Below are 12777 nucleotides of genomic sequence, written 5' to 3'. Positions count from 1 at the left end.
CCTGGACATTTCTTTTGGGGAGTTTTAAAAAATTATGAATTCAATTTCCTTTATACTCAGAAGGCTATTCAACTTATCTATTTCATATTGAGTAAGTTGTGGTATTTTTTGGTTTTTTGACATTGGTCTATTTTATCTAAGTTGTCAAATTTATGTGTTTTTGGTTGTTTGTAGAATTCCCTTATTATACTTTGATATCTGCAGGGTAGTGGTGATAGCTTCCATTTCATTCCTAAAACTAGTGATTGTGTCTTTTTTCCTTAGTCAGTTTTGTCAGAGGTTTTTCCACTTTATTCATCTTTTCAAAGAACTAGCTCTCTATTTCCTTGATTTTCTCTATTGTTTTTCCATCTTCAGTTTCAGTGGTTTTGACTCTTTATTGCTCCCTCCCACCATTCCCTGATTCCTTCCTTCTTTCCTTCCAGCCTAATAGACCTACAACAGTATGTTAGTTCTAGGTATATAAGTGATTCAAGAGTTCTGTATGTTACAAAATAATGACCCTGATAAGTCTAGTGACCATCTGTCACCATACAGTTATAATATTACTGACTGGATTCTTTTTTTCTATTTTCTTGAGGTGGAGCTTAGGTTATTGATTTGAGATTTTCCATTTTTCACAATGTATGCCTTTAGTGATATAAATTTCTCTCTTAGCATTTTATTTTTGCTATTTCCCACAACTTCAGGTATGCTGTATTTTCATTTTCATTCACTTCCATGTTTAATTTCTCCCCCAACTTCTAGACTTTCTCTTTTACCCATGGACTATTTAGAAACATATTGTGTACAATGTTTTCCATTCACTGATAAACTAAGTCAATTTCTGGATCTTTCTTTGTCTTGTATGCTTCATTTGTTTTATTGGCAAGCAAAGCCCTATAAGGGATGGCTTCCCTACTCTTCAGACTCATGTCCATCTTCATCTTGACTAATCTGGAAGTAATGAAGTTTATAAGTGTCCTTGTCAGATGCAACCCTTGAAGCCAGTCACCAAAATTGTTCTTTTTAAGATATTTCTTGGTAAGATATTTTAGATACCTTTTAGAGAACTGTTTCTCAGAAACAACCATGATTTTGAAGCATTCAGTGCAAACAACATTCCCAAGATTTGCAGGTTTTCCATTCATTTTAACCTTCTCACATAGAAATGGTTCAAAATTTCCAGAATCTTCTCCTGGATGATTAAGATCCAAATTAAACTTCCAGATTGACTTCTTGGGCTTCCTTGTCTTTCTTCGGCACCATCTTGAAGGTTGGCCATGCAATCAGAGAGCAGCCCTGAGTCTTTTGACTTCTAGCCTAGTGCTCCTCTAACCCAGGAGCCTCATGATGCAAAGTATTATCACTTAGAAGTTCTGGTGCCCAAATGCCTGGCTTCAAACTGCTCCTCCTGTTCTACTTCACGGTCACTACCTTTCAGGGGAGTTTGTGGAGACTAAAAGCACTAGATAGTGCCCCCCACCCCCGCTGCAGCTCACTGAATGTTAGCCATTGTGACTGGTATCAGAGACGGAAGGCATTGTTGTGCCCATTTTATTGTTGAGGAAGTTGAGGCTGAGACTTGCGCAGGTACTGGAGCCAGGATTTGAACCAGTGCATTTGTGACAAAGGTGGGCAACTGCTCAGAAAATAGGAAAGTACCAGTGTTCAGATTTGACCCTTACTAACAGTATATCAGACTCTAGATTCATTCCATGCATTTGTGTGTAGTGGGAGGAAGCCCAAGTTTCCTGAAGATAGATTCAGGAGGAAATCTTCAAACTGAGACCAGAAAGGGCTTACCTGGTGGCTCAGTGGTAAAGAATCCACTTGCCAATGCAGGGGACACAGGTTTGATCCCTCCGGAGTGATCCCACGTGATCCAGAGTGATGCCACGGAGCAATTAAGCCCATGCGCCACCCCTGTGCTCTAGAGCCTGGGAACCACGACTCCTGAGCCCTCATGCCCTAGAGCCCATACTCCGCAACAAGAGAAGCCACTGCAATGAGAAGCGTACGCACTGCAGCTAGAGAGTAGCCCCTGTTCACTGAAACTAGACAAAAGCCTCAACAGCAAGGAAGACCCAGCACAGCCAAAATAAATAAATACAATTTACAAAAAAAGAGAGAGAGAGATTTGAAAGCCACTTACTGAGAAGCGAGGTGTTTGCCAGGGCATGTAACTCACCGGCCAACCAACCTTGTAGTAGTGTTTCGGAAAAGTCATTTATGTTCATTATAGTTTGGGGTTTGGGTGGAAAGCCTGTTTCAGTTCTGGGGTTTTGCTTTCCTATCAGGCCGGCTGCAGGCCCAGACTGGCCCCTGTTGGAAGGAAGTCGGCCCTCCTCCCCTCAAGGAGGAAAGGCCCTCCCGTCTGTGGTCGCTGCATTGTACTTGCTGGATTCCAGGCTGTCAGTCTCATGGAGAGCTCCTGGGACGCTTAGCCTGCAGATTGTTTTGTTAGGTTTCTCCTACAATTAATTTGGAAATCACCCAGCTGCCCACAGCCTCTCCCAGGTGTTCTGTAAACCACAGGCCTGCTCCTGCAGCCTTTGCCTTGGTGGGACCATCGCTAGCTGAAGCTGGGTGGGTCAGGGTGGGGTGATAGGAGGGTGAAAAGAGGCCCATAATGGTAGAGCTCATTTAAAGCCACGTCCCCCTCAGCTTTGGCACTCACCGTCCTGCTTTGTAGGATCTGGAGCAAACAGATCCACACACTTTGCAAACTTTATCTTTAAGCCTCACACGCCCCTGGAGGTAAGTCAGGGGCGTGTGGAGGATCCACCCTACTTAACGAGAAAGGATTTCCCCCAAGCTGCAGTCAAACCAACACGCAAGCCTCCCGTTTCCCATATCCAAGGAGCACAAATCCTCACATGCTTGATTCATTTTACTGTGAACTTTGTTACACCTGGATTGAATCCCTTGCAGACAAAGGTCTGTGACCTTGCGCTTGCCCTCTTTTCTTGGACCTTACTTTTCTCATCTGAAAAAATGCACCTGAAAACTGCTACTTCCCAGGGCAGTTGTGAAGATCTAAAGGAGAGCATATGTGGAAGTTCTTAGTACAGTATGAACAAAGCCACTCACGGATAATGTGAGTTATGTTAGTCAGCTGTGCCATGGCTGAGCCACTTGAAGCTGGGGAAGAGCAATGGTGTGCTGAGAGCCCTGGACAAGGATCTAAGATGTTAGCTCCTTGTACAGCTGTGGAAAGTCACCTTCTTTATTTATGTGCTCAGTCGTGTCTGACTCTTTGTGACCCCATGGACTATAGTCCACCAGGCTTCTCTGTCTGTGGAATTTTCCAGGCAAGAATACTTGAGTGGGTGGTCATTTCCTTCTCTGGAGGATCTTCCCCTCCCAGGGTTGAACCCTTATCTCCCGTGTCTCCTGCATTGCAGTGGGATTCTTTACCTGATGAGCCATTGGGAAAACCCAACCTTGTTTTTTCCTTCTATAAATCAAGGGGTAAGATTAGATTACCTTTTAGCTGTATGTTTGTTTTTTTGTTTTTTTGTTTTTTTTTTTTAATATAAGAATGGCAAAGGAAATCTCAACGGGAAAACGAAGAATCAATTTTTTCCTGCCTCCAAAAGGGTCACCTTCTTTAGTTAGGATGTATTTGGCTGCAAGTAACAGAGAGACCAAAGATAAGAGGTTTAAATGGCAGGATGTTTGTTATCGCACACAGGTATAATGAATTGTTCCAGGGTTGGTTCTTTCAGTAGCTCAGCGATGTCACTAGGTACCCAGGTTATTCCCACCTTTTGGCTCTGCCATCCTCAGCAGGTTGGCTTGTTCTCTTAGGCTGGTACCCTCTGAGTCCAACATGTCTGTCACACTTGCAGGAGTCACACCCTAACAACATTAAGAGGAAGAAAATGGCTATTTATTTCCCCCTGTTGCTTTAAAAACAAGGAAATATTTCCCAGAAGTCTTGAGCAGACTTTTCTGGACATCTCACTGGCCCGAAAAGTATCCTGGGCCTGTTTCTCAATAATCACTGGCAGGAGTGATGGAATCATCACCATGTTTACCTTAGACAAGTCCAGATTGAGCCAGTGGGCACTCCAATGGGTGTAAGACATCCCCTACAACACATGACCAATTGCAACCTGAACAAAATCAGAGTCTTGTGAGCAGAGAGGGGGCAGAATGACAACTATCAGTATCTGGCACACCTTCTTCTTGAATAAGCCAGAAAGAGAGCGTATTGTTTTACTCCTGTCCAGGGTTGCCCACTGTTCAGTTGTCCTCAGTAGGCTGCATCTCAGCTCTACCATAAAGACCCATTTGTCCAGTTCCCTTGATAGGACACTGTTCTTTCTTTTGAGCACCAGTACAGAGAAAACGTGAACACACCCCAATGTTGAGTAGTTGTATGAAGCTTGGATGAAATCTAGGATAGAAGCAAAGTGTTACATGGGAGGGGGAAATTTTGAAACTGCTCATATTAAGTATAATTTTCTCATAGTGGAAGAAACCCTTGGACTTCCCTGGTGGTACAGTGGATTAGAGTCTGATGCCAGTGCAGGGGACATGGGTTCAATCCCTGGTCCAGGAAGATTCCACATGCCTCAGAGCCTGCGTGTCACAACTACTGAAACCCATACCCCTGTGCTCCACATCAAGCGAAGCCACTGCAGTGAGAAGCCATTCCACTGCAATGAAGAGTAGCCCCGGCTTGCTGCAACTAGAGAAAGCCTGCTCTCAGTAACAAAGACCCTGCGTAACCAAAAATAAATAAGTAATTAAAAAAAAAAAAGACCCTTCACAGGGCTGCTCACGAACACACCATGCTTCTAATCTCATTCCCTTGTCCTGAGGTCTGGACCTCTGCAACAGAATAACATGATCCATTCGTATTTGAGCTGAGTTACATACTGGCTGCTGTGGGGAATGAGTGAGGAGAGCAGTGGAGGGATCAGGGAGCTCTGTGTGTGAGGCTGATGCTGTGATCCAGGAGAGGGATGATGGAGGCTCCTGCTAGGTTTTGTCCTTGGAGGTGCAAGATGGGATTAGGTGGTTCCTGGAGAGGTAATGATCAAAGCAAATTTGGGGTGACTGGAACACATAGGAGTGTCTAGGAACAGCAAGTGGGGTGTTGGCTGGAGCCTAGAGGTGTAGGAGGGCAACTGTGGGAGATGAGGCCAGGAAGAGGGTTGGCATAAGGATCATGGAGGGCCCCAAATGCCAGGTAAGGAGTTTGGGCTCTCTGGTACAGACAAAAGGGAGCCTGAGCCCACAGGACTGGAGCTCAGCTTCTGGAAGTGAGGCTGGCAGTGTGGGCAGAATGGGAGGTGGAGGTAACAGCATCCAGGGGCGGGCTTGGCTGGCTACAGGCGGCTGAGAGCAGTGGAGAGAGTTGGGCTGTATGAGGCTGTGCTTCTCATACTTCATCTCTGGTTGCTGATTGCCTCCACGCATGAAAAATCATAGCTGGGAAGCCGCTCCAAGTTCTCAGATAATGAGATAAGCCGATGTTCTGACCAGGGCAGAGATCCACCCTGATTCTGGCTCCCAGTCCCTTCCTCAACCTGGGAGGGGCTGACAGTTGATCCCCAGCGCCTCTCTGACTACTGCCTCTGCACCTGGTTAACCCTTCTGGGCTGAGCTGGAAATCCAAGCCTCAGCTCTCAGAAGAAGGGTTGTGGGGCTGGCAGAGGGGTATGGGGAGCTCCACAGGGAGCAGTCGTCCTTTCCATCCCAGGAGTTCTGCTAGCTTTGGCCTCTACCTGGAGAGAAGAGGGAGGGCCTCCCATCCTCTTCTGCCCTACCTGTCTGCCCTGCTTTTTCTTTAGTTCACTGCTCAGTTTGGGTTGAAAAGCACTAACCACACTGCCTTCCCTCTGGGTAGTTCTAAGCTATGTATTTAACTGATCCCAGGCTCGCTTTACCCGTCCATAGAATGGAGGGCCCCCACCCAGTTGCACTCCTTCTCCATCCCTCAACCCCCACCTTCACAACCACCCCCATCTGATTACTTCCATTTCCACATTGCCTTTTATGAGGATGATAATCAAATGTAGTCTCCCTCGAGGGAGGCATAGGTTTTAGTCAGGCTTGGACACTTACAGCTATGAGTTAAGTCACGTGTCCCTTTAGCTCTGTCGAAGCTCTATACACACACATCGTATTCCTATTTATTCTTATTATTGAAAACTCATGTGAGCACTGAGATGAGAGTCCTGGTTCTTCCACCGAGCTGCTCTGTGATCCCGGGAAGAAAATCCAGTCTGGTACATGCCCCTTGTCTGAACAACTTTTCATCAGGGACCTTCCCCGCCCCCTCCAGTTATTCTGTCATGCCAGCCCCAGCAGTCAGCACTTCTCAGGAACAGGATGAGCACAGAAACTGAATTCTCTAGAAAGCTGTGTGTATTGGGGGTGGGAATAGGGGGACTGTGGGGATGGCGGGGGTGGGGGGGATTCATTAGGGCACTCATAATCTTGGGCTGTTCAAGGGACCCTTAAACTGCTTTACTGGAGGATCCTTCAGCTCTTCCTGCTGGCTATTGGGTCCTGAAAAGTGAGCTTTATTTTTCTCCTAAACCCTAACTAGCCCAGACTGGGGGTTAGAGTTGCCAAGCTTAATCCGTATTTAGGCAAATGACTGCTGCTTAGAGGATACAGAGACCAGAGCCCAAGGTCTCCAAAGTGGCTCAGCAGGGGAGTCAGGAGCCTGGATTCCTGGCCAGGCTCTGACACCCCAGCTTTCAAGATGGTTTCAGATACACTCTCATTGAAGTCACTGTCACAGTCACACCCATCAGACAGGGAACATGAGATGAGATGCATTCGAAAGGTTAGGATTCCAAGACTGTAAAGTATACCCAAGGGTGGAGGTGAAGGGCTCTACCCCAGCCATCTCTCTCTGCAGCCATCTCTGGTTGGGGTTCTTGCCCAGAAACAGGAAGTTTCTGGAAGTTATTCTGGGGTCTCTGATCAACAACGTACGTAACACTTTACCCCTCGCCGACACCCCGCCCCACACTTCTCTAAAGCTTTGCCACTCTACGTAGGGCAGAGAAATGCTTCAGGTCTTGTTGAAATGCAGTTTGTGTTTCAGTGAATCTGGGTAGAGCTTGAGAGTCTGCATTTCTGTCGAGCTCCCAGGGATGCCCATGCTGGTAGTCTATAGCCCACACTTAGAGCTACAAGGCCTTTGTCTCCTGTGCAGGACAGCAGGGACAGCAAGCCTGCTCTCAGCCTTTCTACTGGCTCTTGGAGAACAGCATCCTGGATTCAGATGACCAAAAAAAGAGGAGTTCAAGAATGTGAGCATGAAAGGGGACCTGCCACCTAGGTTTGCAGATAGTGCAACATAGGCTGGTGCAAGTTCGGTCAAGATCTCCAAGTATTTCAGTGACAAAGTTGGGACTCAGGCCTCTTGCAAAGGAAAAACAAAAACTAGAAAAGATACTCACTGAGGTGTTTTCTGTGCTTTCTCTGGGTGAATTAATGTTACCTTGACTCTTCTTTCTGTGGTTGTTGTCTTTTTTTTTTTTTTTACAATGAAAGTGTACCAATTTTGTAATAAAAATGTAATTTTAATGAAAACATTCTCACAAAGTTCTTAGTAAATGAGATTATGTTTATGAGTGTTCTGGATAAACTATAACTGTGTACAGCAGCTTCATGTCATGACTGTGGAATTCAGCCCAAACGCTCACGAGTTCATTTCAGCGAGGTTACCCTTACTCTTTCAGGCGCACGGGTCGTCGAGTTGAGGAAGCCGATGCCGTCACCATCCACAGCCGCCGAAAGCAACTTCCTACTCCCCCTTGGCCTCTGCTGTGGGAACGCTTCCCCTAGCGCTGCAGGAATCTTTCCCCTTAAACCGGGGAAGATTCCTTAATCCGTTTTCGTGGTAAACGACCTCGGGCCAAGACTCCTTTTGTTGCTGGTTTCTTAAACTTAATTGCAAGCAAAGTTAATTTGAAAGAAAATAAATGTTACAGCTCTGGGGCGAATTCTAACGAGCCTTGGGAAATTAGAGAAGAACGCATCTAATTACCCACAGCCCGGGGGGCGCCTGCACACGACGCTGGGGGTGCAGAGCCCAGATAGGGGCACACAATTTTTTTGGTTTCAAGATAGGAAGAAGAAAAAAGAAACACACCTCCCGACTCTGAGCCCCTAGACAGGGAGGTCCTGTTTCGCGGTTTGGGGGTTCGGAGAGTTGGACTGTCGCTAGACGCAGCAATGAATGCTCTCAAGGTCCTAGAATCGCGCGGACAGCTCGGCCGCGTGGAGGGTAGACTCCGCTCGGCCTGTCTGTGGTTGAAGCGCCCGGATGGCCCGCGAGCTTTGGGTGCCGCCGGCTGGCAGGAGGCCGAAAAGCGCCGACGTTCTCCAAAACCTCGACAGTCCCGCTGTCTTTCCGGGCTCTCGCTGTGCGCACCCAGTTCCCAACTCGCAGCGTCCCCTCTCCCGTCACATACTCTGGCTTTTGGCGCCATCTCACCCGTCGTCCCAGTTTCCAGAGAGAGTTGGGAGTGAAGACGCGTGCACTTTGCCTCTCCATCTTTCTCGTTCACCCGGGTTTTACCTCGACGCTCCAGGAGGCTTCGGGATAAGCTGGCGCTTTTTAATTGTAAAGCCCTTCTTCCCTCGTGTGCCAAGCGCTTTACAGTTTACAGCGTATCTACCTCTCTTGATTCGTTTAACTTCAGGAGGACTCTGAGCGAGGGGTCACAAATTACTACTCACAAATGAGGACCCTAGAGAAGGGACTGGTTAATGGCGCTGTCAAAGCAATGGACTTGCTAAATAAAACACAGAGAAGGGTCAACCACCGCATTAACCGGGCGCATAGACTGCCCTTTTCCAGCCCTAATCCCCTAGCTGGGCTTTAGGCAGCCAAGGACAAGACCCTGGGTGGAAGCCTTTCAATTTCTGACTACTGCCAGCTAAGGAAATGGCAACCCACTCCAGTATTCTTGGCCTGGAGAATCCCAGGGACGGGGAGCCTGATGGGCTGCCGTCTATGGGGTCGCACAGAGTCGGACACGACTGAAGAGACTTAGCAGCAGCAGCCAGCTAGGCAAGGCATCCTGATTTCTGCCTGGGAGAGCCAGACTGTCTAGCTGCACATGAGAACCTTTGAATTTCAACCTGCAAGGATCCATAGGGAGATAAGGGAGGCCTAACACCTAGGCATTTCCAAGGTCACAGGGCTAGGTCTGAAATCTGGACCTACTGGTCGTAGGGTCAGTGCTGCAGCTGCTCCCTGCCTCCAGGTGGTTCATTACTACCAGCAGAGTTCGGAAGGACCAGTGTCTAGACTCCTGCTAACACCATAGCCATCAACCACACACTGCTATTGAGCACTTGGCTTGTGGTTAGTCCAAACTTGAGCTCTAAGTGTAAAATACACTCCAGATTTTGAAGACTTAGTATGAAAAACATACACTACCTCAACAATTTTTACACTGATTATACCTTGAAATGATAGTTTGGACAAATTGTGTTAAATACAGTATATTATTAATCTATTTCACTTGTTTTTAAAATAAATGCAGCTACCAGAAAAATCTTAGTTACATGGGCAGCTTGCATGATATTTCTATTGGGCAGCACTTTTAGACAGATACCCATCTGGACTGAATCACATTCACATGTCTTTGTGAACAGGATAGAGCAATCCACGAAATTAAAAATTACCAATGGTTTTCAGTCTTCTTTCCCACACTCCCCAACTCTTCCCTAGTAAATTAATTACACAGAAAGAGGCTGCCTTTCTCTTGCCAGAACTCACTTACTCAAAGATCTTTATTAGAAACAGTTCATATGAACACTCAAGTTTATCTGAAACTGCACAACGAGCTTCTGAAATATTTAATGCTTGAAAGTTTTGCTCCAGAATCAAAACTTACAAGATATCTCCTGAGAAAGGTGGGGAAATGGTTGGATTTATTATTTTTTTTCTGATCTTGGTCATCTTGTAGCTTAAAAGAAATAAATGGAAACAAAGTTAAATACCAGTTTCTTTCTAAGCCTGCCTAACTGCCCCAGTTTTTCTTTCTTTTTTGCATGAAAAGATGCCAGGGATGGAAGGGCCAGCCCACAAAATGAAAGCCCTCACCAAGAGACTCAAGAGAGTTTTGTTATCTCTTTGACTTTTAACTCACCCATTGGGTCCAGGGCTTAATGAAAAGAAAGAGTGGGCAATGGACAAATGTATTTCTACCTGCCTCATTGGAAAACCACATTTATGACCCAGCAGTAATAGCTGCCGAATGATCAGCACATCATGCTGAAATTGTGACATAATTGGGGCCTGGAGCTAATCCAGAGTTGCTTGCTATGAGCTCTGTTCCCATTCCTTGGAGTAAGGTTAGGCCTTGGGTGGCCCATCCATGCTGCCAAATATGCAGGGCGGCAGCAGCCCTGATGGGCCCTTAAAGATCATATGGGGGCACGGTTGGATTCTACAGCTCTCTTGTATATCACATGGGAACCCTGCAGGGTGTGAGTGATGGAACTGGGTCACACTGTGGCAACCCAGCACAGTCTGGATTCAGAGCCAGGTTTGCAGTTCTCAGAGGCTGGGAAAAGCAGGCCTCGGTCAAGCTAAACAGAGATCTTTCCCATTTTTTAAAAAAGTTACTTCTTTTGCAAATTTGTCCTCCTCATCTTATGTGGGAAGACGCTATAGGAGTCTTTTATTGTAATAAGACAGTCAAAGGCACAAGAGGTCGAACTGTGTAAAAAGAGCTTTGAAAAGTACAGGGAAGAGTGAAATCATGTGATTCTTCACCATTCCTCTAGACTCTGGAGTAGACGCTACCTTGTGCCCCGTTTAGAGCTAAGGGCCCTCCCCGGTTAGAATGTCCAAGGCAAGACCTTTGGAGCTGCGCCTCTATGAGGGTCTCTTGTCCCAGTCCATGGGCCTAGGACGCTTCTCCCCACTTCCCATTTTCAAAGCCGCCCGGTAGGCGCCCGGTGTACGCGGTGCACCGGGAGTCTGCGCCTGTCACGCCGGCTCGGTCCCTGCCACGTGGCTCTCAATTCGGCCCTCTGTCCAGTCCTGTCCTCAGGTTTCGTCGATACTTAGTTCGTAAGGACAGTCGAGGTATCTATGAATTTTCGCCTGTATGCTCCGCTCACATGGCGGACACGAACCGATCCACTGCGCCTGGATAGGCAGCCGCGTGGCGAGCGTGGTAGGCGCCTCCACTGCCCGCTCCGAGCTGCCCACCAGGATTGTAGCAGGGCCCCAGAGCTCCGAACTGGCCGGGCGATGTGCGCCCATAGAAGTCCACCGCAGTCTCGACGCCGCCGCTGCTGCCACCCGTGGGGGGCGAAGCGGGCCCGGCCAACCGGCCAGTCGCTGCGAAGAGGGCCCCGCCGGCCCCTTGCGAGTACGTGCCGTCGGGGCCAGCGTACGCGGCCGCATAGGCGGAAGTGTTGGCGGGTCGGGCACCGGCGCAGCCGGCCGGCTGGTAAGCTGTGCTAGCGGCAGAGCCGCCGGCCGAGGCAAAGGAGCAGGAACCGGCGGGCCCCGATGGCGCGGGGCCCAGTTCTGGGCTGAGCGGCCGTTCAGGCACCAGGCCGAACACGCGGCACGGGCCTGGCGAAGCAGCCGGGTAGTACACCGGGGGCGGCGCGGCGAGCGACGGTGCGGCATAGCCTGCATAGACCGCGCCAGGGTAAGGAGGGCGCGCAGCGGGCACCCCACCCGGGAAGATGGCGGCAGCGGCGGCGGCCGCAGCGGCGGCGGCGGCGGCGGCCGCGTCGTGCATGTAAGCCGGGTAAGTGGACAGGTCAGAGCGCTTGAAACGCTTGCGGCGGCGCAGGAAGCTGCCGCTCTCGAACATGTCCTCGGCGTTGGGATCGAGCGCCCAGTAGTTGCCCTTGCCCGGGCGGCCGGCCTCGCGCGGGATCTTGAGGAAGCAGTCGTTGAGTGTGAGGTTGTGGCGGATGCTGTTCTGCCACTTTTTAGGGTTGTCGCGGTAGAAGGGGAAACGCTCGGTGATGAACTTATAGATGCCGCCCAGAGTGAGGCGGCGCTCCGGCGCGTGCGCTATGGCCATGGCAATGAGCGCGATGTAGCTGTAGGGCGGCTTGCCCCGCTGCAGGGGGCGCTTCCGCCGCCGCCCACCGGCGCCGCGACCCGCGGCCTCCGCTGGTACCCCGCCGGCCCCCGCCTCACCGCGCTCCTCCTTCACGGCCGCCAGCGCCTCCGGTTGCGGCGGCGGCGGCGGCGGCCCGCTCTCGGCCGTCATGGCGCAGCCGTCCCGCGTCCCCGAGGCGTCCCCGCTGCCTTCGAGGATCGGGCGGCGGCTTTGGGAGCTGCGGGGCCCGGGACACTGGGTCGCGGGGACCAACGCTGGTTCCCTTTGCAAAGAGCTGAGAGGGTCCTCGCAGCTGGCACCGGGAGCTTCCCTGGCAGGGGCTCGCAGGAGGCTTGGCGCCCGCGGTTTCCGGACTGGCGGTCTGCAGACAGAGGTTCAAGTGTCCCGCCTACCGACGGCTCTGCTCGTGTTCTGGACCTCGAAGCCAGGCGCCGGCAGCGACGCTGGTACTGAAACTAGACTCCTGTCTAGGGCTGAAGGGTCCTTTGCGCGCTGGTGCCAGGCGGTCAACGGGTCTGGAATTGGTCCTGGGGCTGAGGCGCTGGCATCAGTTCTGGGCTTCCCGCTGATTCTGAGGATAACCGTCGAGGTCGCGAGTGCAGAGGAGGTTGCGGGCCCAAAGGCCTGAAACGGTAGCAGTTAGTGCAGGCGTGGGCACTGTGTTGGGGGCGGCCTAGGCCGCGTCCCTGAGGCCGCAGCCGCTGAAAGCGCG

The 12777-nt window shown here is 50.0% G+C and overlaps 1 protein-coding gene and 1 pseudogene across 1 annotated transcript; both read right to left on the bottom strand.

The window, feature by feature from the left end:
- Positions 1-897: 897 nt before the first annotated feature.
- LOC102269400 (ribosomal protein eL22-like) lies at positions 898-4016 on the bottom strand (annotated as a pseudogene).
- A 7077-nt stretch (positions 4017-11093) lies between these two features.
- FOXE1 (forkhead box E1) lies at positions 11094-12215 on the bottom strand. Its single transcript, XM_070376105.1, has one exon. It carries the CDS (start codon positions 12213-12215, stop codon positions 11094-11096), a length of 1122 nt encoding a protein of 373 aa, XP_070232206.1.
- Between the last annotated feature and the right edge of the window lie 562 nt (positions 12216-12777).

This window comes from Bos mutus, chromosome 8, assembly GCF_027580195.1.
Source record: "Bos mutus isolate GX-2022 chromosome 8, NWIPB_WYAK_1.1, whole genome shotgun sequence".
In the NCBI taxonomy this organism is placed as follows: domain Eukaryota; kingdom Metazoa; phylum Chordata; class Mammalia; order Artiodactyla; family Bovidae; genus Bos; species Bos mutus.
This window is presented reverse-complemented; position numbering and strand designations above follow the sequence as displayed.